Consider the following 21436-nt stretch of genomic DNA (forward strand, 5'->3'; position numbering starts at 1 on the left):
TTGCAGATGCGCTTTCGCAGCTACTTGAGCAAGCTGAATTTTCAATCGTTTTACTTCCAACCAGCGACTTCCTTGAGGATATTAAGATGGAATGGCAGGAAGATTCGGAGACCAATAAGATACAAAAAAAATTAGAGGAAGCACCAAGCTCCGTGGCTCATTACAATCGGGACTCAAAAGAATTATGCTATAAGGGACACATTGTACTTGTGACAAATTCTACTTACATCTTCAAGAGCAGATTTTGGACAAAGTTATTCCATATGCAGGGTACTAAATTGAAAAGGAGTACGACATATCACTCACAAACCAACAGCCAGACGGAAGTTTTAAATAGGTGCTTGGAGACAGCCCAAAGCCACCCACCAAATATGACTACCCAAAGAGAACTCCACACCCAACCAAGTGCCATTATTGATCGACGGATCGTGACTCGACGACGACGACCCACTAATGAAGTGCTAATACAGTGGGCGAACCTACCAATAGAAGATGCCACTTGGGAGAACTATGATGACTTGAAGATCAAATTCCCAGAATTCACGAATCATCAGCCTCGAGGACAAGGCTGATTTGAAGAGGGCGGGTCTGTTAGGACTCTAGCTTGGAGAGTCCTAATTGAGAGGGACATTCATGTAAAACTGTTAGGACTCTAGCTATGAGAGTCCTAATTGAGAGGGACATTCTATTAGGACTCTAGCTAGGAGAGTCCTAATTGAGAGGGGCATTCATGTAGGAGGTGTTTTCTTAGAGAAGAATTAGGAGTTGTAAGGGAATAGGAGTCTTGACTAAGAGTCCTATTAGGAGTTGGTTAGAAGTAAGAGTCTTAAGTAGGAGTCCTATTAGGAGTTAGGGTTTAGAAGACCTATAAATAGCCATGTATTCCTTCTCTTTTGATAAGCAATAGATGAATCTTTTCTGCAGCCTTTGAGCAACAACTTGGAGGGAGGAACCCCTATAGAGTTCCAAGGAGGCCGATCCCCTAAAGAGATCAACCCCAAGTTTAGAATCTGCAAGGGTTCTAACAACCTTCCTTCAATAGGCGAAGGCCAACCACCCTTTTACAGTTTCACTCCTTTTGACGGGCTTAGGAGACAACCCTTACAGAATATTCTCTCCTCTCTTTACAACTCAGAACTTGGAAGAAAAGAGGGAGAAGAACTTTTGGCCTTTACAACAATTTTGAGCTCTAAGAATCACAGAAAAAGATCAAGATTTCGGTGTAAGTTCATTGCTCTTTCAGTGCTAAATGGGTGGGGTATTTATAGGCCCCAACCCAGTTCAAATTTGGTCAAAACTGTCAATTCCCGGAATTCCAGGATCAGGCAGTTGCACCTCTTGACTGGAGCGGTTGCACCGCCTAGCAGAGCTCGAAGACTGAGCCTCTGGGCGGTGCTACCTCCTGTCAGGGGTGGTTGCACCTCCTGACAGAGCTCGAAGACCGAGCTCAGGCGATTGCACCTCCTGACTAAGGCGGTTGCACCGCTTGGCAGAGCTCGAAGACCGAGCTCAGGCGGTGCCACCTAATATCAGGGGAGGTTGCACCGCCCAGTCTCGCTAGGAGACTGAGCCCCAGGCGGTGCCACCGCTTGGCTGGAAAGGTTGCACCTCCCAGTCTCGCTCGGAGACTAAGCCCAGGCGGTGCAACCTCCTGCCTTGGGCGGTTCAACCGCCTGGTAGAAATCAGGGTCCGAATGGGTTGATCCATTCGGCCCAATTTGGGTTTTTCAAGGGCCCAATTGCCCCAAGATTAAGTTAATGGGATCACCTCCCATTTCCAACTTAATCATTGTGCTAACTACGATTTTTCCTAAGACATTTACTGCAACTTGCTCCGGTGCGTCATTCGCTTCTTCCGACGAGCTTCCGGCGAACTTCCGTCGATCATCCGATGAACCCTCGGTGATGCTCCTGCGGACTTCTGGCAAACTCCTGGACTTGCGACGATTCACTTAGCGAGTTCCGACGAGCTTCTTTGGCAAGCTTATGGACTTCTCGGATTTGTTCCCGCAGAACCTTCGACGACTGTCCGAACTTCCATCGAACTCTCGAACTCCCAACGTGATCATTGTCTTGACTCCAACGCAACTCCTGCTGCATGTCTTTCTTCCATCATAGTTAATCCTGCACACTTAAAACAAAACTTCGATCGAGACAATTAATCCTAAGCAATTAACCAAGTTGTCCGGCATGTCATTGGTCCCTCGACGCTTCGTCCGATTCTTCGGCACATCATCCTCTCCTGCAGCCTATTGCCCAATTGGCCAGTTGACTTCGCAACTCCGATATCCTTGGCACAATACTTGCTCTTCTTGGCCCGATGCCCGAGTCCATGGCCCGAAGCCTTCTGTCTATACGTCGACCGATCCACCGACCCGACGTCCAATCTTCTGACATGTTCCTCCGGCACAACATGATTTTCCTGCTTTAATTGTCTTATCCTGATCGAAGCATCCTGCGTCACTCAAAACGCAGATTAAATCGTAAACATATATCAAGTAGTTTCATCATCAAAATACGAGATTCAACAATCTCCCCCTTTTTGTTGATGACAAACACTTGATGACGGAGTTAAACTTAACTCCCAGAGTTTAAACAAACTCCCCCTATCAATATGCCATATTGATAGAACTTTGAATTCAAACTGAATTCAAGTTATTGCAATATTCATCATGAATACTTGCAACACATCATCATGAACTTATGCATAGACTTATGCATAACATCATACTTCTCCCCCTTTGTCATCAACAAAAAGGAGAAGTACCACAATCAAGCGTTTGTGATATTGGTTCAACTCATTGCATGAAAAACATAATATCAAGTTTTATCATCATGCAAGTTTGCTATTATCAAATATCAACATGTAAAATTGCGATGTTAGCTTTTGATATCATAACGCAAACATTTCAAGTGTTTATCAATTGTAGCATTTCATCACATGGTAAGATATCAACGTGTCAAATTACGATACAAGTTCTTGACATCTTAACACATGATGCAGATATGGCATAATGCAAATTTGGCAATCATAGCATTAGTGTTCATAGCATCAATTCATATATTTCTCCCCTTTTGTTGTCAACAAAAAGGAGAACGATATAAGCAAATTTTAAGCATAAGTGCTTGTAATTATTCATGTCATAACTAGGTTCATGTCATTTTCCAACAGTGAGTGATAGGATATTAATTATACAAACATCTCAAGGAAAATATGACATGGAGATAGCTTTGAAAACTTCTTCCTTTTTATCTGTTATTATCTTTTTGCATGAAGGAGGAAGACTATTTGTGATACATGCTATTTGTGAGTTTACTTCGAGTGAAGTTAAAATCGATGAGAGATTAAATCATTCTTCATTTTTACAAGGATCAAGATATGTATGTGAAACAAATCCTTGCAAGTAAAAATACTTTCATCCATATTCATCAAATCCATTTCTCAAAAAAATATTTTTCACATGATATGTGTATGAGAGATGTATTTGCTAGTTGATTACATATGTCAAAAATCAATGATATAAATTAAACTTGATATGACATATGCTTGTTAAGTTCAGAAGAGAATAATGTATCGAGAAAATCTGATTGTTAGGATCAAGAAAATCTGAAAATGAAATTTGACTCTTTTTTGCATTCAGACAAGGTTTTGCTATAGATATTCAATTACAATCATGAAGGTAAAGCATGCTTGTTAACATGGAAATTTTGTATTCAAGCACATAATTTCCAACATGTAATTGTGTAAAATCATTATGGCAATCAAGTGATTTGATCATTCAATCAAGAAAGTTTAAAAAATAATTTTAACACGTTCAATCATTCGGATGTATTTTTGCTATAGTTTTTCAAATACAATCATGAAGATAAGGCATGCTCATCATCATGGTAGTACGATGGCAAGTTTACAATATACAAGCTTGTAAAATTTTTTAACATTTTAAGACACGCAAGCTAGTAATTTTGAGATATTCAAGAAAGCAACTCTTGCTTCTTGAACTATAAGTTTTGCTTGATATGCAAGTTAACTTTTTGCTTCTACAAGATATCATTCCTTGGTGATGTTCAATATAGCAAGTTCAACATCATGCAAGCTAGTGAATCTTATAACATTTTAGAACATGCATAATCACCAAAGCATCATAAATTTTAATGATGTGCAAAATTACAAATTTTGCATGTTTGCATTTGTGCATCTTGAGATTTGCAAGATAGCATTTCTTGGTGATATTCAAGATAGCAATTCCTTTTCTTTTGAGAAGTGTAATTATTTTCTTCCTCCCTTTTTTTTTAATTATATGAGCTAGCAAATTAGCTTTCAAACATGTTTTGCTCCCCCTTTGTCATTGTCAAAAAGAAGGGAAGACCCTTTACGTTAATTTCTAAATTATGACAAAGGTAAATGATAGAACCCTTGCAGATTCTAAACTTGGGGTTGATCTCTTTAGGGGATTGGCCTCCTTGGAACTCTATAGGGGTTCCTCCCTCCAAGTTGCTGCTCAAAGGCTGCAGAAAAGATTCATCTATTGCTTATGAAAAGAGAAGGAATACATGGCTATTTATAGGGCTTCTAAACCCTAACTCCTAATAGGACTCCTACTTAAGACTCTTACTTCTAACCAACTCCTAATAGGACTCCTACTCAAGACTCCTATTCCCTTACAACTCCTAATTCTTCTCTAAGAAAAAACCTTCTACATGAATGCCCCTCACAATTAGGACTCTCCTAGCTAGAGTCCTAATAGAATGTCCCTCTCAATTAGGACTCTCCTAGCTAGAGTCCTAACATTTTTACATGAATGTCCCTCTCAATTAGGACTCTCCAAGCTAGAGTCCTAACAAACCCGCCCTTTTCAAATCAGCCTTGTCCTCGAGGCTGATGATTCATGAATTCTGGGAATTTGATCTTCAAGTCGTCATAGTTCTCCCAAGTGGCATCTTCTTTTGGTAGGTTCGCCCACTGTATTAGCACTTCATTAGTGGGTCGTCGTCGTCGAGTCACAATTCGTCGATCAATAATGACACTTGGCTGGGTCTGGAGTTCTCTTTGGGTAGTCATATTTGGTGGGTGGCTTTGGGCTGTCTCCAAGCACCTGTTTAAAACTTCCGGTTGGCTGTTGGTTTGTGGGTGATATGTCATACTCCTTTTCAATTTAGTACCCTGCATATAGAATAACTTTGTCCAAAATCTGCTATTGAAGATGCAAGTAGAATTTGTCACAAGCACAATGCGTCCCTTATAGTGTAATTCCTTTGAGTCCCAATTGTAATGAGCCATGGGGCTTGGTGCTTCCTCCAATTTTTTTATAATCTTACTAGTATCTGAATCTTCCTGCCATTCCATCTTAATATCCTCAAGGAAGTCGCTGGTCGGAAGTGAAACGGTCGAAACTTCAACTTGCTCGGGTAGCTGCGAAAGCGCATCTGCAAGAACATTCTCTTTCCCCTTTTTGTAAGTTATTTCAAAATCAAATCCAAGAAGTTTTGTTACCCATTTTTGCTGCTCGGGGGAAGATATCTTCTGCTTCAAGAGATATTTTAGGCTTTTATGGTCGGTCTTGATTTGAAAGTATCGCCTAATCAAGTACAATCTCCACCTCGTTGCTGCGCGCACAATGGCGAGCATCTCCTTATCATATGTTGACATATTTTGATCGGAGGGAGATAATGCCTTGCTAGTGTATGCGAGTGGTCGACCATCTTGCATGAGAGTGGCTCCAATTCTGACTCCAGATGTGTCGGCCTCAATAATGAAGGGTCGGTTGAAATCTGGTAGTGTTAGCACCGGCGTCGTCGTCATGGCTGCCTTAAGTTTGTCGAAGGCAGCGGAGGCTCTGTCCAACCATTGGAAGACATCTTTTTCTAGTAAGGAAGTAAGTGGTGCACTGATCTTTCCATAGTTTTTCACGAACTTGCGGTAGTAGCCTGTTAAACCCAGAAAGCCATGTAGCAATTTTATGTTTCTCGAGGTCGGCCAGTTTTGCATTGCTCCAATTTTGAAGGGGTCCACTGCCACAGGTAAGAGGTAGGTTGCGCGGTTCGTCAAATATATTTGAAAATTCAGCAAGCAAATGAAGTAGATTTGGATCTTCAAATTCTGTTGGCTCTCCCTTAGTTTGCTGCTCAAGTTGTACTAAAAAGCCGCTGCATGCTTTATGCAAAACATTCTCCATTTGTTGTGTGCAAATCGTTGTTATGTCGCCCCTACGTTTCCCGTGCAATGTCACCTGTTTCTCCTTACTGTAAAATTTCATAATTAGTTTCATAAAATTCCAAGAAATATCACCTAATGTCATCAACCATCTAATTCTGAGCATGGCCTCATGATTGTGAAGAGGGAGAAGGAAGAAATCTGCAATTATCTCTTGGTCCTGCAGCAATAGTTTCTCCTGAAGCGCCTATGATCACAATTCAAAATCCGTCCGTCGGTGACCTTAACATCAAACCTGCAGCGATTCTCGATAGGTAATGATATCTAAACAGCAAGCTTACTATTTAGGAAGTTAGTAGTACTGCCTGTGTCGATGAGAACAGTGATTGGTTGTTGTTTGAGAAGGCCTCCAATTTTCATCGTTTGCGGGTTTGAGTAGCTAGCTAGTGTATGTACCGTAACTTCGGTCGGTTGTGGCTCTTCTTCTGCATCTTCTTCTTTATATTCAAGGCTCTCTTTTGGATGTTCAATGACCTCTTCTTCTATCGGTTCAATCATAAGAAGTCCCCCTTTACTACAGCGATGCTCACGGCTCCACTGCTCGTCATAATGCTAACATAACCCCTTCGCATATCGCTCCCGAAGCTCTTCTCTTGTTAACCTCTTTAGTGTAGGGACTTGGTCGACAGTAGGGGGGGCTAAGGGCTTCAATATTACTGGTTGAGGAGAGACCCTAGTCCTCCGAGCTTCATGGTTCAATTGCTCCTCTTGATGTCGTGCGAAAGAGATGGCTGCCATAAGCGTATACGGTTGTCGCGCTTTAACTTCTCCTCGGATCTCCGGCTTCAAGCCCTCAATGAAGGTCCACAATAGCTGTTTTTGAGACCAATCATGAGTTTGATTAGATAACCTTTCAAACCTGGTTTGGTACTCCTGAATGGTGGAGGTTTGTTGGATCTTTGCTAGTTGTTCGTCAATATTCTCGTAATCGGTTGGTCTGAAACGAATCAGTAGTCCTTCTTTGAATTGTCGCCATGAAAGGACTCCATAAGTATGTTCAAACCAGTCAAACCACTGTATAGCATTCCCTTCAAGATGTATAGCTGCAATTTTCACCATAGATACATCCGCAGTTTTGTGGTACCGAAAATATCGCTCCGCGCGCGAGATCCAACCAATCGGGTCTCCTTCTTCCCATCTAGGGAAGTCCACTCTCATGTATGGATAGTTGGGGTTGGTCATAGAGCTTCCCCTCTCTTGGAAGTCATATCTTTGGGGTTGGTGTGATTGAGCAAAGCTCTCTCCTTGATGTGATTTCTTCGGGCTTAGTGGTCGGCCCAATCTGAGTTCGGTAAAGAGCATCCGAATCTTATCCTCCATTCGCGCCTCCAAGGCTTCGAATTTAGCATTGATTACCTCCTTAGATGCCATAATATATGCCTCCAAATCTATGATATTAAGATCTCTCTTTTGTTGTTAGGTTAAAGGCATATATAGGTTGAGAGAAGTGATGGTCAAAAGGGTTGGTGGATTGGTGGATGTAGGCTACGATTTAGGCTTGTTTTGTGGCAGTTTTGGGTGCAGTTTGAGGGTGTGGTTTAGTAGAGTTTTAGGGCTGTGGTTGAAAGTTTTGGATCTGTGGTAGATGGTAGCAAAAGTTTGACAGAAATCCGTGGAAGTTGCAGCAAGTATGTGCTGTCTTGTAAGAGTAGAATTGTCGTCGAAGAAACAACGGTTTCTCGACGTAATTTTCACCAAAAACTTGAGAGAATTGAGGAGGGAATTGATAGCAAAATCACAGTTTATATGACAGCAAAGATATCTAATTTAATCAAGAAAATTTCGGCAGTATAACAGCAAGGAAATTGGTGCAAGTTGCAATTGCAGAATTATCGTCGAAAAATTTCAGCGGGTTACGATGAAAATTTGCAGCAACATAAAATCGTTTTTACAGATGAATTTCTTAATAGATCAATCTTAGATAGAAGCCAAGATGATCTATGAAGTGTATAAGAAATTTTATTCAAAAAAGATTGCAAATAGATGGGTTAAGGCAACGATATGCAGCTGAAATTTTCTGCAGCATAGATTTTCAAGTGTAGAAGATTGGACATAAAAGATCAGTAGTTTATATTGAGAATTTTTCGATGAAACCAAAGGGAAATCTACTGTTAGGAAGTGTCAAAGATGTCATAAAAATTTCGTAGAAATTTGGATAGAAAAAGCACAGTAGCAAGATCAAACAGATGGTGCTATGCGGCTTGAATTCTGCAATTCAAGTGTAGCAGATTGGACATAAAAGATCAGTAGTTTATATTGAGAATTTTTTGATGAAACCAAAGGGAAATCCACTGTTAGGAAGTGTCAAAGATGTCATAAAAATTTCGTAGAAATTTGGATAGAAAAAGCACAGTAGCAAGATCAAACAGATGGTGCTATGCGGCTGGAATTCTGCAATGTATCTTTCGTCGTAGAGATGAAAACTTTGTGACGAAAAGTTTATGCAGCAATATAAGAATAATTTTTTTTTTTTTGATTTTCGAATAAGGATAACTAAATTGCAGCAGCAGTAAGGTAGGAAACCAGAACCTGTTGCAATTCACGGGGAGATCAAAGGATGATCCGCGGTGGTGGAGATGATGGCGGAATTCGATGATGATCTTTTAAGCAATTGTGGGAATTGCTTTGGATGGTTGTGGAGGGTTGATGGATGGCTGTGGAAGGGCAGCGAGATGCCAAGAACGCTGCTCTGATACCAGGTGATAGAACCCTTGCAGATTCTAAACTTGGGGTTGATCTCTTTAGGGGATCGGCCTCCTTGGAACTCTATAGGGGTTCCTCCCTCCAAGTTGCTGCTCAAAGGCTGCAGAAAAGATTCATCTATTGCTTATGAAAAGAGAAGGAATACATGGCTTTTTATAGGGCTTCTAAACCCTAACTCCTAATAGGACTCCTACTTAAGACTTTTACTTCTAACCAACTCCTAATAGGACTCCTACTCAAGACTCCTATTCCCTTACAACTCCTAATTCTTCTCTAAGAAAAAACCTCCTACATGAATGCCCCTCACAATTAGGACTCTCCTAGCTAGAGTCCTAATAGAATGTCCCTCTCAATTAGGACTCTCCTAGCTAGAGTCCTAACATTTTTACATGAATGTCCCTCTCAATTAGGACTCTCCAAGCTAGAGTCCTAACAGTAAATAGCATTGATGAAAATTCAAGTCTTGAATGTCAAAATGATTATTTTATCATGAATATTTCATCATTGCATGCATCATTATCATCATATATATTTTCAAACCATATAAACTCATTATTAGATGATTCCAAATCATCATTCCTATTATTTCAATCATTGTTTCAATCATCTTAATAGCTTATCATGCACAATATGTAAAACCATCTAACATGATACAAACATTTATTGTTAAAATATTTATCACTATTTTCATGTATGATAATAAAGTGTTCATGATACCGAACATTAAATCAATATTTTTTAAGTATTTATCACTTCATTTTGATCATGATACCAAACATTCATCATTTAGAGCATTCATGACATTAAATCAACATTTATAATACTTCATTTTAGCAACAACTCATAGCATTTTAAATCATGATTCACATCATATGCAATACATCACATCATAATTAAAAAGCTCAAGTATTGCGTGCATCATTGCAAATCATAAATGTTTCATATCATGATGGTATCAATTTTGTTAAATTATATCCTACCATGCATGATCATAACTTTTCATTTGTATACATCAAAATAAATTAATGAATATTTCATGTATTCATATCATCACATAAGGAATATCAAGAAGAAAATAATTGGGTGATGAGATAAACCTTTCATGAATACAAAGAATTGCATAAAAATCATATCATGAATACAAGGAATACAGGTCACAATCATTCAAGAGAAAATTCATCATTCATTTTCAATTCATTCAATTTGACAAATCATGATCATGATTTTGATAAAACTCATTTCAAAATTAAATCATCAAAATAATTTTTATGGCTCACAAAATTTATAACATAAATAGATTCATGATTTCATTGATAATATATTTTTCTCCCTTTTTTTAAGTGTTTCATCTTAAGTGATCGATTTCATGTTAGCATGCCTTTTCATTTATGTCAAATCAAAAAATGTATCAATTTTTAAAGCCACTGTTATTATCATGAAAATCGATAATCCATAATTATCAAGAATCATCATACATAATTTTAAAAATATATACTCATTAATCACAACTTCAAATTAAACATGATTTAATATACTCAAAATCGAGAAATAGCAATGGAGATCAACATGATACACATTATTACTTCTTAACCATGATTTCATATTTTCAATCAAAATCATTTTGTTTGTTTATCATAAAATATGCAATAGCATGATCATAATATTTTTTTTTTAAACATTAATTCTAAACTAAAAAAGAAAATACATCATGAAAGCATCAAGTAATTTCAAAATAAATTAGGGGGATTTCAATTACCTCATCATTGAAAGTGGTTAAGGCATAGTTTGCCACCTCGCCTTTCTTGATTTTCTCCTCGTCTTCAGAGGAGCTCGATTCATCCTACTTTGTGTTCTTCTTCTTTGGCCTCTTCCTTCGTTTAAGTTTATTGTTTATTTTAGATTTTTGTTTAATAAACTTATTAAGATTTAGTGTTCGAAGTTCAAGTTCATCATTGTCCTCATCACTTGAGTCATCGCTCAAGTGGTATTCATTTGTCCGGAGTTCCAAATCCTTCCTGTTCTTTGGAAGGTGATTTTGTTCATCATGTGCATTGTGCACCATTTCATATGTCATTAATGAACCAATTAGTTCTTCAAGTGGTAAGTTGTTTAGGTTTTTAGCTTCTTGTATTACAGTTACTTTTGAATCCCACTTCTTAGAAAGAGAACGCAAAATCTTGTTTACGAGTTGAAAATCCGAAAAACATTTTCCAAGTGCTCTTAAACTATTTACAACATCCGTGAAACGGGTGTACATGTCGCCTATAGTCTCGCTTGGTTGCATTCGAAAAAGCTCAAAATCATGCAATAAAATGTTAACTTTCGAGTCTTTGACTCTACTAGTTCCCTCGTGCGTGATTTCAAGTGTTCGCCAAATGTCAAAAGCCGTTTCGCACGTAGAAATCCGATTGAACTCATTTTTGTCCAAAGCGCAAAATAAGGCATTCATAGCCTTTGCGTTTAAAGAAAAATACTTCTTCTCCAAATCCGACCATTCGTTCATCGGTTTGGAGGGAAGTTGAAAACCGTTTTCAATGATATTCCATAAATCCAAATTCATAGAAATCAAGAAAACTCTCATTCGAGTTTTCCAATAAGTGTAGTCCAATCCGTTAAACAACGGTGGATGAACAACCGATAAGCCCTCTTGAAAGCCATGAAGAGTAATTTCTCTCGGGTGTAAATCTGAAATGAGAAATACCGGGCTCTGATACCAATTGTTAAGATCAAGAGCACAAGAGGGGGGGGTGGTGAATTAGTGCAGTGGAAATCTTTCAACGATAAAACACGTTCAAATGATAAAAACGATTTCGGTGTGAAAGCCCATTCTAAGATTACTTTAACTTAAGATCAAGCGAGATGATGTTAAAATCAATCTATGAAGGCAGTTTGCAGTTATGATGAAAACCAGAATATAAGCGCAAACTGAAATACGACGTTCGTATGAAGAAGCTGATTTACGTCTAAATGCTGATTCGTAAATCACTTGATTAGGCGAGATGCAGTTTAAGCAAGGATATAAAGGTAGTTTGCAGTTATGATTGAAATCAAAACGTAAACGCAAACTGAAATATGATGATCGTACGAAAAAACAGATTTACATCTAAACGCTGATTCGGAAAGTGCAAAGCTTGAAACCCGATCGTATATGCGCAGAAAGTAGTAAGCTTTAGAGGAGGTTTGCAGTAAAGATAATATGCTCAAAGTAAATGCAAACCGAGATTTAGAGTGGTTCGGTCAATCTTGACCTACTCCACTTTTGGCTTCCTCCACTGACGAGGTCACCGACGTCAACTAGAGGCCTTCCTTCAATAGGCGAAGGCCAACCACCCTTTTATAGTTTCACTCCTTTTGACGGGCTTAGGAGACAACCCTTATAGAATTATCTCTCCTCTCTTTACAACTCAGAACTTGGAAGAAAAGAGGGAGAAGGACTTTTGGCCTTTACAACAATTTTGAGCTCTAAGAATCACAGAAAAAGATCAAGATTTCGGTGTAGGTTCATTGCTCTTTCAGTGCTGAATGGGTGGGGTATTTATAGGCCCCAACCCAGTTCAAATTTGGAGCTCAAAACTATCAATTTTCAGAATTCCGGGATCAGGCGGTTGCACCTCCTGACTGGAGCGATTGCACCGCCTGGCAGAGCTCGAAGACTGAGCCTCTGGGCGGTGCTACCTCCTGTCAGGGGCGGTTGCACCTCCTGACAGAGCTCGAAGACCGAGCTCAGGCGGTTGCACCTCCTGACTGAGGCGGTTGCACCGCTTGGTAGAGCTCGAAGACCGAGATTAGGCGGTGCCTCCTCCTGTTGGGGGAGGTTGCACTGCCTAGTCTCGCTAGGAGACTAAGCCCCAGGCGGTGCCACCGCCTGGCTGGAGCGGTTGCACCTCCCAGTCTCGCTCGGAGATTGAGCCAGGCGGTGCAACCTCCTGCCTTGGGCGGTTCAACCGCCTGGCAGAAATCAAGGTCCGAATGGGTTGATCCATTCGGCCCAATTTGGGTTTTTCAGGGGCCCAATTGCCCCAAGATTAAGTTAATGGGATCACCTCCCATTTCCAACTTAATCATTATGCTAACTACGATTTTTCCTAAGACATTTACTGCAACTTGCTCCGGTGCGTCAATCGCTTCTTCCAGCGAGCTTTCGGCAAACTTCCGTCGATCATCCGATGAACCCTCGGTGATGCTCCTACAGACTTTCGGCAAACTCCTGGACTTGCAACGATTCACTTGGCGAGTTCCGACGAGCTTCTTTGGCAAGCTTATGGACTTCTCGTATTTGTTCTCGCAGAACCTCCGACGACTGTCCGAACTTCCATCGAACTCTCGAACTCCCAACGTGATCATTGTCTTGACTCCGGCACAACTCCTACTGCATGTCTTTCTTCCATTGTAGTTAATCCTGCACACTTAAAATAAAACTTCGATCAAGACAATTAATCCTAAGCAATTAACCAAGTTGTCCGGCATGTCATTGGTCCCTCGACGCTTCGTTCGATTCTTCGGCGCATCATCCTCTCCTGCAGCCTATTGCCCAATCGGCCAGTTGACTCCGCAACTCCGATATCCTTGGCACAATACCTGCTCTTCTTGGCCCGATGCCCGAGTCCACGGCCCGAAGCCTTCTGTCGATACGTCGATCGATCCACCGGCCCGACGTCCAATCTTCTGACATGTTCCTCCGGCACAACATGATTTTCCTACTTTAATTGTCTCATCCTGATCGAAGCATCCTGCGTCACTCAAAACGTAGATTAAATCATAAACATATATCAAGTAGTTTCATCATCAAAATACGAGATTCAACAGCCGGGAGTCCGCCAGAGCATCACTGAGGGTTCGTCGGATGTTCACCGGAAGTTCACCAGAAGCTCGCCGGAAGAAGCGATTGACGCACCAAAACATAGAATTACAGTAATCATATAGTAATTATCGTAGTTAGAGTATAGATTAAGTTAGGGTTGGGAGGTAATCCCACTGATTTAATTAGGGGCCAATTGGGCCTTTAACATACCTAAATTGGGCTGAATGGAATAACCTATTCGGACCTAGAATTCCTGGCCGGTGGTGGCACCGCCAGGGCCGACAGTGGCACCCCCAGGAGACTCGGTCTCCCAGGGATTCTGGGCGATAGTACCGCCCCTATCAAGTGGTGGTACCGCCGATAGTTATTGCTGCCAACGGTGGTACCGCCGGCAGTTATTGTTGCCAGCGGTGGTACCACCCCTGTCAGGTGGTGGTACCGCCTGAGCTCGGTCTTCGAGCACTGTCAGGTGGTAGTACCACCCAGACTGAGCGGTAGTACAGCTCAGTGTCCGATGACAGGCAATAGTACCGCCCAGTTATGGCGATGGTACCATCAGAACCCCGGAAATCCGAGAATGGACACTTTTAGGCTCCATTTTCAAACTCATTGGGGTTTATATAAACCCCATCCTTTCTTGCATGAAAGGGCAACGAAAAACTTGCTTTAATCTTGAGACTTTTGAGACCTTAAAGTGTTGAAAAAGCTAGAGTTCTCCTCCTTCTTTCTTCTAAGTGTTGAGATAATCTAAGAGATGAGTGAAAACTTGTAAGGGATATCTCCTAAGCCCGTCAAAAGGAGAAAAGCTGTAAAAGAGTGGTTGGCTTTCGCCTATTAAAGGAAGGCCTCTAGTGGATGCTAGTGACCTTGTCGGAAGAGGAAGCCAATAGTGGATGTAGGTCACATTGGCCGAACTACTCTAAAATCTCGGTTTGCATTTGCTTTGAGTATCTTTCCTTTATAGCAAATTGTCTCTCCTCCTTATTGTGCTTTAATATGTCTACATTAGCTTTGACGTAAAACATCTTCCGATATCGGCTTTCTACGAAGACTTTACGAAATCTACGTTTTTTCATTTGTGTGATTTACATTGCTGTAAATCACCTTAGTCTTCTCTTGCATTTTCACTTAAGACTTCAAGCTCAAATTTTCTTCCGAAACGAATTGAGTTGAAATCATTCTCGTTGAACCAGCTTTAATCGAAATAAGGTTTTTGAACTAGCAAAAGTTTTCCGCTGCACTAATTCACCCCCCCCTCTTAGTGCGCTCTTGATCCTAACAACATCGGCATGTGAACATTGGCTTTCAAGATCCTCAAACAGGGGTACTATTGACCAACCCTACGCCGAGATGTCAAGATATACGTGCAACGGTGCCAACAGTGCCAAAAGCATGCCCAGTTGCAACACCATCCAACGGTGCCTCTCACCCCGATGGATGCGGCCTGGCCCTTCGCCCAATGGGGGCTGGACCTCCTCGGGCCTTTTCCTCTAGCTTTGGGACAATGAAGTTTCCACATCGTCAGGGTTGACTACTTCACGAAGTGGGTCAAAGCTGAACCCCTCGCATCAACACGGAGAAACAAGTTCAGAGCTTCACATAGAAGAACATCATTACCTGGTTCGGAATCTTAAGGGCTATCATCACCGACAATGGAGCTCAGTTCAACAATGCTAAGTAAAAGGCCTACTGCCAGTCATACGGGATACAGTTGAAGTTCAGCTCGGTCGCACACCCCCAAACCAATGGCCAAGCCGAAGTGATGAATTGGGCGATCCTAGAAGGCCTCAAAAGGAGGGTCTCAGGCATGGTTGGAGCATGGGTGGACGAGCTCCCTAGCATCCTGTGGGAAATGCGAATGACCCCCATGTCCGCCTCGGGAGAATCCCCATTCAGCCTGGCATTCGGAACTGAAGCGGTGCTTCCACCTGAGATGGTATTCCTGACCTTGCGCACTATCACCTTTGAGCAAGGTGACTCCGAGGAGGGCCTCCAGGCTAACCTGGACCTCCTCGAGGAAAGAAGGGCCGAAGCACACTTGCGCACCCTGTCCTACAAAAAGGCCATGGCCCGAATCTACAATCGCAAGGTCTGCCCATGGTCGATCAAGGCCAGGGACCTCATCCTTTGGAAGAATGAAGTAAGAGACCCGACCCAAGTGAGGGGGAAGCTCGCACCAAACTGGGAAGGCCCCTATCGGGTCTACGACGTGGTTCGAGAAGGAACCTATTGACTCGAGACCATGAAGGGGAGTCCCCTACCAAGGACTTGGAATGTATCCAACTTGAAAAAATTTTATCCCTAAAAGTGTAGAGCCAGGATTCCATAAAGCTAGTTTTCATTGATCAAGAGAAACATACACATTGTGGTTGGGTCAAAATTTGATCCGACCAAGACAAAAGAGAAAATGTTATAACCCTTAGTTGGGGGGGGGAGAGTCTCGGGCCCGTCGTCGAAAGGGACGTCCGCCGACACGTTGACATTTTGGTCCTCTAGCAGGTCGGTGAACGGGTCTGACTCCAGTTCCAGGTCTGGGTACCTCGCATGAAAGCGAGCAAAGGCAACTCGATATCCAAACTCATAAGTCACCTGCCCCGACCTCTGCAGGCCGCGCTCAAACCAGGGAGATGACTTGTACTCGGCGATTGCCCCCTTGATCTTCTCCGGCAGTGCCAGGCGCTCCTCCTTCAGAATCTCCTTAGCGGCCCAAGAAGAAGACCTGGGGGATTCGACGTCCCAGGAGAGGGTCAGCAGCTCATCGTCAATTGTCCGAACATGTGCTTGGCTTTCCTTCAACTCGTCCTTCAGACGATTCATCTCTTCCTTCAGGTTCGAGGCATGCGTTCGACCGCGGCGACAGCCTCCAGGCCAGATCCACTCTTCAGCTCCTCGACCTCCCATCGGAGATCGGAATTGACATCCAATAGACGCTCGATCACCTTTCTAGCATCATAAATGCGATCGATCAGCGCCATGGTGTAATGCTGGCCCTGCATGAAGATCAGCATTAGAATCCATATGCAAAAGGAAGAATCGAACGAGGGAAGAATGCCACTACTTACCCAAACAAATGACTTGGCCGCCCGATCCATCAGTACCACTGAGGGGGAGCAATAGAGCTCCTTTGTCAACACCTGGTGGAGCAACCCCCAGGTATACTCCTGAGCGGTCGGCCCATCATCCTATATCCGATTGTCGGCCTTGAGGTTCACCCACCGTGAGGTGTAGGGAGTCCTTGGCTCCTCGGCGGGGAGGTCGGCCATGCTCAGGGCCTGAAACTACTCACCTCGGCCTAAGGACGGATGCAGCATAGGTTCCGCATCGACTTTGGACGTGCTGATGGCCTCCTTGAGGGATCACAATCAGGCGATCCGGCCGCCCCCTTCCCCTTCATGCTCCCCGAGCCCCCACCTTGAGGAGCGGCTCCGAACGACCCTAGGGCAGCAGTTGCACACGCAGCTAAGCTCACGTACACCTACCGAGTCCTAGTTTTCGCCCTCTTCTGTGGGCGACTTGCCTCCAGAGACCCCAACGTCCTCCTTGGCGTGCCCTTCTGCGATGCACCCCTAGCACTAGAACCCTTGCCATCCTGAGACGGTGGCGTGACGACCTTGGCATGAGACACCCCTTTCCCCGACTAGAGGTTCATCATCTCTACAAACAAAAGCCCGGTCAATCAGCTAGCTCGGGGTGAGATGGATGATCTGTAACATAAGAACGGTCGTACCCCTAGTTGTTGGGCTTAGTCCTGCCTCGACCAGCCACTCCTTGGTCATGTTAGGATCGGAGCGGCACTAAGAGGGGTGGGGGGGGGTGAATTAGTGCAGCGGATTAAAACTTGTAAATTTGAAAATAATTTCATAAATACGCAAAGATTTCAATTCGTCAATGACTTGGAGAAAGTAGCTCGAATAAAGTGAGAAGATGAAAACTGAAAGCTTGCTACAATGTAAATAACTGTTTCAGAAAAGTAAATACTCACACATTCAAAGAACACATCAATTTAAAGTGGCTCGGTCAAAATGACCTACATCCACTTGCGATGCCTTCTTCAATGAGGCTCCCAACTTCCACTAGCAAATCACTTTGAAGGGGAAGGACAAATACCCCTATTACAACCATTTTACAAGTGGTTCACACTCTTACAAATTTTTCAAAAAGAAAGAGGGAGGTGAACACTTAAGCTATTGAAAACAAGACTTTTGCTAAAGCTTTTCTCAATTTCTAACTTCCGAAAGGTTGTATTCTCTACTGAGAATTGAGGGGTATTTATAGGCCCCAAGAGGATTCAAAATTAGGCTCCAAATTTTGAATTCTCTTGGATTTCCGAGGCTGGCGGTGCCACCGCCTATTAGTATCTGACACTGACAGTGTACTGGCGGTGCCACCGCCCAGCCCGGCGATGCCACCGTCGGACCTCTCGGGTGCTGGACGGTGCCACCGCTCAGTCTAGCGGTGCCACCGCTCAGTTCTCGGGTTCTGGGCGGTGCCACCGCCTAATCTGGCGGTGCCACCGCCTACACAATTTCAGCTCACTGGTTGGGCTCCAAACTTGGCCCAAACCAGTCCGAACTCGGGCCCAATTGGCCCCTACTTGGGTTATAGGATTAACACCTAATCCTAACCCTAATTAATGTGCTAACTATGAATTTAAAGATATTTCCTAAGCTATTACAAAGTCCGCAAGTCAAGACTTCTTCCGGCGAGCTTCCGGCGAACTTCCGGCGGTCTTCCGATAAACTCTCGGAAACCATTCTGCGGACTCCCGGCAAGCTCCTAGACTTCATGATTTGATCTTGGCGAGTTCTGACGAGCTTCTTTGGCAAGCTACGATCTTTCTCGGCAAGCTCTGTGAACTTTCAACGTACCTTCCGGTGAACTTCCGAAAACCCTTCGGTAAGCTCCCTACTCATTCTCGGCTAGTTCCGGCAACATTCCCGACGAACCTTCGGACTTCCATCGAACTCTCAAACTCGCAACGAATCCTTCGTGCTTGACTCCGGCACTTTGTTTTGCTTTATGTCTTCGTCGTTATCGTAGTTAATCCTGCACATACAAGCCAAAACTCTACTCCGATCTAGACAATTATTACAATGCGAATTGACATTCTGTTGCCCGACACGTCATTGGTTGGCGCTTCATCCGATTCTTCAATGCATCGTCCTCTCTTGCGACTTCTTGCCCAATCGACGGTTGATCTCCGCAACCCCGATATCCTTGGCGCAATTCCGCTCTCCTTGGCCCGATGCCCGACGTCCGAAGCCTTCTGCCATCCAATATCTTGATGTGATCTCCTTCGGCGCAACGTCAATTCCTTCTGCGTCAACTGTCTAATCCTGATCGAGTAGACCTGCATCACTCAAAATGTAGTTAAACATCTAAACACAATCAATTAGTTTCATCATCAAAATCCGAGATTCAATAGGTCATCTCCCTAATTGCTTGAGAAGAGGATAAAATTCTCCTTAAACGATTCATGTCCGCAGTTTCTCCGTTAGAAAGAAATGGTGGGACATTGTTGATGGTTTGGGAAGTCCATCCAATATTAAAACCCCACCCCCGACTATAATTGATAAAGAAATAGCGACTCTTCGAACCTTTGTTATTGGAAGGAGCACCGCTGATCTTGAAACCACCACGGGCGATCAGGTAATACCCACCTCGCCCCTTACACAGACGGAAGCAGGCCAGGAAGAGCATCCGGGTCGGCTCGATCCTTGCTCCCTAACACTCCCTGAGGAAAGCCACCATATAGCGCCAAGAGTTCGACATCATCTGGGACGGAGATATTCCCCACTTATGGAGGCACTCCTCAATGACGGGATGCAACGAGAACCGTAGTCCCTCCTCAAGAGCACCCACGGTCAGCCCAAATCAATTGGGAAACAGATCATATGGTCACTGACCGGGCCAAGGGGCATAAATCCCATAACACTTCGGGATACAGTAGTGATCCCGAATTGTCCCCAAAAGTTCCTCGGTCACTACCGAGTCTACATCATGCCACAACTTGATGGTTTCAAGTGCGGCAAAGCCCCCCGTGGCCTCCAAGGGCACGCCACCCGAAGATGAACTAATAACCTCTACCCCCAGCCCCCTAGAGGATGACTCTCGCTCCCCGGTAACTGACTGACTCGAAGAAGAAGACGAAGAGGAAGAAGAGGAGGAAGACGGAGACATCCCGACCTTGAGGTTAGGAGGAAGGAGCCGAGGCGTGGAATGGAAGGCTAGGCAATGTAGTGGCAACTGCTTTGGGAGGAGCTTATAAAGGGAAGGCAAATCCACCATGAAGCGACGATTGGGCTTCCCGAGGAAAGAAATGATCACGGCATTTAAAACCCATAATGACTCCTTGGATTCCCACAAATTCTCCAGTCTTGGAGCTCCCATCGAAAGACCGCTCGTGACAAGAGGTCTCCCGCTAGAAGCCGCTCGTGACAAGAGATCTCCCGCCAGAAACCACTCGTGATAGGAAACTTCTCGCTAGAACATGCATCGCTCCACTTGGCATACCATGTGGTGCGATGGCACGCACGTGCGCCCCGATGTGCCACCCAGCGGCTCGTCAGTCCTAAACCTGAGCCCGAGATCAATCACTCGGCCAACAGGTCCAGTCTTTACCCGAGTTGCACAGCTAAGTCCCCCGACTTGCGACTCACCAGTCCTAAACCTAAGCCCGAGATCAGTCACTTGGTGAACAAGTCCAGTCTTTACCCGAGTCGCGTAGCTCGGTCCCCCGACTTGTGACTCGCCAATCCTAAACCTGAGCCCGAGATCAGTCAATCGGCCAACAAGTCCAGTCTTTACCCGAGTCGCGTAGCTTGGTCCCCCAACTTACGACTCACAAGTCCTAAACCTGAGCCCGAGATCAGTCACTCGGCCAATAGGTCCAGTCTTTACCCGAGTCACGCAGCTTGGTCCCCCGACTTATGACTCACCAGTCTTAAACCTGAGCCTGAGATCAGTCACTCAGCCAACAGGTCAAGTCTTTGCCCGAGTCGTACAGCTCAATCCCCAACTTGTGACGTACCAGTCCTAAACCTGAGCTCGAGATCGGTCACTCGGCCAACAGGTCTAGTCTTTGCCCGAGTCGCGCAGCTCGATCCTCGACTTGCGACTCGCCAATCCTAAACTTGAGCCCGAAATCAGTCACTTGGCCAATAGCTCCAGTCTTTAACTAAGTCACGTAGCTTGATCCCTCGACTTACGACTCGCCAGTCCTAAACCAGAGCCTAAGATCAGTCACTCGGTTAACAGGTCCAGTCTTTACCTGAGTCGCATAGCTCGGTCCCCGACTTGAGACTCGCTAGTCCTAAACCTGAGCCTAGGATCAATCACTCGGCCAACAAGTCTAGTCTTTACCCGAGTCACGCAGCTCGGTCCCCCGACTTGCAACTCACCAATCCTAATCCTGAGTCTGAGATCAGTCACTTGGCCAACAGGTCCAGTCTTTACCCGAGTCGTGCAGCTCGGTCCCCCGACTTGCGATTAACCAGTCCTAAACCTGAGCCCAAGATCAGTCACTCGGCTAATAGGTCCAGTCTTTGTCCGAGTCGCGTAGCTCAGTCCTCGACTTGCGACTCGCTAGTCCTAAACTTGAGCCCAAGATCAGTCACTCAGCTAACAGGTCCAGTCTTTACCCGAGTTGCGTAGCACGGTCCCCTGACTTATGACTCACAAGTCCTAAACCTGAGCTTGAGATTAATCACTCGGCCAACATG

At 43.9% G+C, this 21436-nt stretch overlaps 1 protein-coding gene across 1 annotated transcript; it reads left to right on the plus strand.

Annotated features, from left to right (window-relative positions):
• Window positions 1-15477: 15477 nt before the first annotated feature.
• Window positions 15478-15948, plus strand: LOC103974257 (uncharacterized). Its single transcript, XM_009389033.2, has one exon. The coding sequence runs from the start codon at window positions 15478-15480 to the stop codon at window positions 15946-15948; it is 471 nt and encodes a 156-aa protein (XP_009387308.2).
• Window positions 15949-21436: the final 5488 nt, after the last annotated feature.

The sequence above is a fragment of the Musa acuminata genome, chromosome BXJ3-1 (genome assembly GCF_036884655.1).
Source record: "Musa acuminata AAA Group cultivar baxijiao chromosome BXJ3-1, Cavendish_Baxijiao_AAA, whole genome shotgun sequence".
NCBI classification, from domain to species: domain Eukaryota; kingdom Viridiplantae; phylum Streptophyta; class Magnoliopsida; order Zingiberales; family Musaceae; genus Musa; species Musa acuminata.